This window comes from Trichechus manatus, unplaced genomic scaffold (assembly GCF_000243295.1).
Source record: "Trichechus manatus latirostris isolate Lorelei unplaced genomic scaffold, TriManLat1.0 scaffold00175, whole genome shotgun sequence".
Taxonomy (NCBI): Eukaryota; Metazoa; Chordata; class Mammalia; order Sirenia; family Trichechidae; genus Trichechus; species Trichechus manatus.
Window position 1 is genome coordinate 4,445,834 of NW_004444111.1, and position 4,290 is coordinate 4,450,123.

At 46.7% G+C, this 4,290-nt stretch overlaps 1 protein-coding gene across 2 annotated transcripts in view; it reads left to right on the forward strand.

Moving 5' to 3' along the window:
- Positions 1–240: 240 nt before the first annotated feature.
- The window catches only part of LOC101349838 (desmocollin-2), a 34,307-nt gene continuing 30,257 nt past the window's right edge, over positions 241–4,290 (forward strand). For both annotated transcript variants that reach the window (XM_004386897.2, XM_004386898.1), the window contains exon 1: positions 241–309. In XM_004386897.2, the coding sequence (XP_004386954.1) occupies positions 241–309 (69 nt within the window). The remainder of the gene's footprint in view (positions 310–4,290) is intronic.

The window sequence follows — 4,290 nt, forward strand, 5'->3', positions numbered from 1 at the left end:
CGCTCAGTGCCTTTCAGACTCGTCTCGAGCCCCACCCTCGGCCAGAGGAAAAGCCCCTTGGGAGAGACACAGGAGCCTCAGAGAAACCCAGAAGAAAAGCGCCTCTCTGCGCTCCACCTCCTCTCCCCGCACTCCTCCTCCGCAGCGAGGCCAGCGCAGGCGGCAGCGACCTCTCCCAGCCGAGCCCTCCCACCGGCCTGCCGGAACCCCGGCCCGCGACCGGCCCCGCTGCCTTCTCCCATGGCGGCGGCCATACCCTGGAGCTCCCCGAGCGGAGCCCTCTGCAGGCAGCTTCTGCTGACCCTCATGGTGAGTGGCTGCCGGGATCACCGGCTCCTGGCGAGGGGACACGGCGCAGCAGCCGCTCCGCCATCGCGTTCGGTCGACTGGAGAGAAGAGGGGAAACTGGGGAGCAGGAGTGGGGGTGGAGGGCAAAGCTGGGGTTAATGGGCCTTGGGGACCCCTGAAAAAATGGAGTTGGTTCGGGGTGGGGGAGGGTCGACAGGAAGCCGATCGGGACCTGGGCGCTGCTATCTAGAAGGGGAGGAGTAAGGTGCCTCCGGTAGATGTAATCAGCGAGGGCACATAGAGGCAGAACTGTAGACGCCCATCCAAACCCGTGGCCTCCGGGTCCGAGTTGGGAAGCTGCGTACGCCAGGGTTGTTCCTTGGCTCCTCTCGCCAATTCTCGAGGAATTTGCTGTCCGACTTTTGACTCAGTATCCCGTTCAGGCCGCGGAAAGGGGAGTCGCTCGGGGCGAACAGGACGGAAAGTGTGTGTCCTTAGGTGAAAGAGAGGACTACGCGCCTTTCGGGGATTACTCTTGCGGGGTGGTATGTGGAGAGAGGGTTGGGGGTGTCTAGGCTCTCCTCGCCGCAGGACGGTAGATGAGCGGGCCCGAGGTGACCTTTTGTAGTGTTTCCATTGTTTGTCAGCGTTTGAGGTTTCCTGTCTCCTGAATCTTTGGGGGAAATCATAGTCCAGATCGCTTGTCCTGGAGGAATCTGGATTCTTCTCCCCCTCTCTCATCTGAAGCCTCTCCTCTCCGTCCCCAGCTTCTCTCCCACTTTAAAGAACACAACAGCAAAGACCCCACCAGGCCAGCGCATTCCCGGAGCTGGGATTGAAAGGGAGTGGTCTTATTTGGTGCAGCACAGCCCTTTTCCCGGGCAAAATAGATCACTGTGGGGTTCGAGAAGATGCAGGATCCCGTGGCGGGGAGCAGCCCCTGGGGGACTTTAGCATCAAACGTGCCCAGACTGGACTTCCTGGGTTTCCTGGAAAAAGTTAAACCAACCAGGTGCAAAAGCGTACTGAACTCGATAGTGTCCTTTCACGTTGAGCCCTGAAGGACAATGGGAAGAGCTCCGCGAACCAAGGGCGGGAGCAAGGGGTTTGGATAGGAGGCGGCGCGGTACGTGCGTCCAGGCCGTGGACTACGCACCGAGGTGCCGAAGACATGGCCTTGCCGGGCACTGGTCACTGAGGGGGCAGAACCGACGGTCCGACGGCCCAAAGTGGGAACGGTGGAACTGGGGAAGCTGAAATATTCAGATAATTTCCCTTTCTCTACCGCTTTCATTTTACATTCGATTCTTTAAAAATTTTAAGGAGTAAAATTGTGGTTGTTATTAGCATGTCTTTTCCAAAGACTCAATAGACTTCAAGGCGTTAACAAAATCCCCGTTTAACATAGAAAGGGCTAGGTGCACAAATTAGTATTTTACAGTTGAGGAAACAGAATGGAATAAATAAAGGTCACCACATGTTGTTGATAACAAAGGAAATAATTTTAATTAGATACCTAGGAACTTTCCCATTTCGTTAAAAACCGTTGGCCATTATTCTCTGAAGGAAAAGGCGGGCTTAGCCACATGCAGTAAATACCACTGTGCAGCATATAGCAAACCAAACCAGCTGCCTTCCAGTCAGCCTGACTCATGGCAACCCTCTGTATGTCAGAGTAGGCTCTGTTCCATAGGGTTTTCAGTGACTGATTTTTCTGAACTAGTTCACCAGGTCTTCTGAGGTACATCTGGGTGGACTGGAACCTTTAGGTTAGCAGCATTAACCCTTTGCACCACCCAGGGACTCCACTCTGCGTATACTTAAACGCACAAAACTTACAGTGTGTCATCTCAGATGCCTTCTAGAAGAAGGCCAGGTGTAAATGAATACACTGAAATTGAATAATCCCCATTCTTTGGTCTTCCTGAGCCACATAGCTTGATAGACAAGGAGTGAGGTAGCAAGAAAAGGAACCCTGGCCCTTGCTGCTCCCTTTGTTTTGCAATTTTCTAGCTGGAAGGCCTGGCATGAGTACCTGAAATTGTTCTGGTTCTCTTATGCATACCTGTGCTAAGTCCTGCCAGCCTCAGATGACTGTTGTGGTTGTGAGCCTCAAGTGTGATAAATGTGTGAAGACTATTTAAGTCTAAGGTATTATTAAGTAAAAAAAATGTCTTTTGGGTGAGCAAAAAATAACAAAACACTTCTCTACATTTCGTCTTCCATACAACCAAGTAATCCTTAACCATTCCACAAATCGGCTTCCTTCCACTTCCTGTCATTGCCTCGCTCACTGGCAGTGGGTTTGGTTTTGGTTTGGTCACACTTCATTCTTATGCAATTTCACCTTGTACATTACACCCTTGTTTTTGCAGTTCACTCTGCTATTGTCTTTTGTTAAAGTGATTGACTGCTAACAAAAGATCAGCAGTTTGAAACCATTAGCGGCTCCTCAGAAAGATGTGGCAATCTGCCTCTGTATTTCTAGCCTTGAAAACTCTATGGGGTTGCTGTGAGTCAGAATCTTTTGACCTTCCTGACCACTCAGAATTTGACTCCTGCGCTCTTAAATGTTGATGTTCCTTGGGACCCTGTTCCAGGGCCCTCTCACCTGAACTTTACACCCGCACCTTAACCCATCTCATCCACTTTTATAGCTTAAAATGTCAACATATCCTAAATTTATATCACTAGTCCAGATGTCTACCTTGAGCAATGGGCCTTTGTATCTGTCTACCTACTATGATGTGTCACACAGTATTTATTATCTTCCCAAACAATGTTGCTTTTCTTTTAGTGCCCCATATTTCAGTAAATGGCACCACCATAAAACCTTGTTCCTCAAGTAGGAAGCCTGGAAGCTGTTTGCTCTTCCCTCCTCACTGCCCCCCACCCCCAATCCATCATTAAGTCCCATTAAGTCTACCATCAGAAATATCTCATGCATCCATTTTCTTCTGTCCATCACGTCTGCTAACACTTTTTGTTATTACAAATAATGTCACAATGAATAATAATGTGATGAATATATGTCATTTCATATATGAGCAGGTATATTAATAGGATAGATTGCTGGAAGTGATATTACCAAGTCAAAGTATAAATGCCTCTATAATTTTTGTCAATATTGCCAGCGCCTCTGTAAAGACAGCAACTTTTCGTACTCCCACCAACAATTTATGAGTCTGTTCCTCCACACCTTGCCTACAGAGCATGCTGTTAAACTTTTGAATGCTTACCAATGAGAAATGGCATTTCAGTGTAATTTTTAATTCACCTTTTCTTATTATGAGTGAGGTTGACATAATTTTTGTGTGTTTAAGGGCAATTTTTTATTACTTTTTATGTGAATTGTTCATGTCCACTGGGTTGCTGGATTTTTTTCTTCTTAATTTATAAGAGCTCTTAATATATTAGAGAGATTAGCCTTTTGACATATTAACTGCAAATATTTTTTCCTGTTTATCAATTATCTTTTAACTTTGTTTGTAGTGGTTTTGTTTTGTCTTATTTTGCCTTGAAGTGTGTATTTTTAAAAACTATAATACATTTTCTCAATTTTAATAAATTGTCTTTTGAAGTTCGATTCGTAGCTAGGCCTCCTTGGCACCAAATTTACATAGGAATTTACCATGTTTTCTTCTATTGTCTGTGTGGTATCATATTTTAAATTTACATCTTTGAAGTTTTTTGGAGTTTTCTGGGGTATTCTATGTGATGTATGGATTCTGCCTTATCTTGAGAAATGCCTGCCTAGCTCAAGTAGTCCCAATACCATATATATCCTCAATGATGTGAGATGCCATCTGTCATAGAATAGCTTTATGCTGTTGTTGTATGCTGTCGAAGTGATTCCAACTCAGAGTGACCCTATAGAACAGAGTTGAAATGCCCCATAGGGTTTCCGAGGAGCGGCTGGTGGATTTGAACTGCTGACCTTTTGGTTAGCAGCCAAGCTCTTAAATACTGGGCCACCAGGGCTATCCAAAGGGTATAGTATAT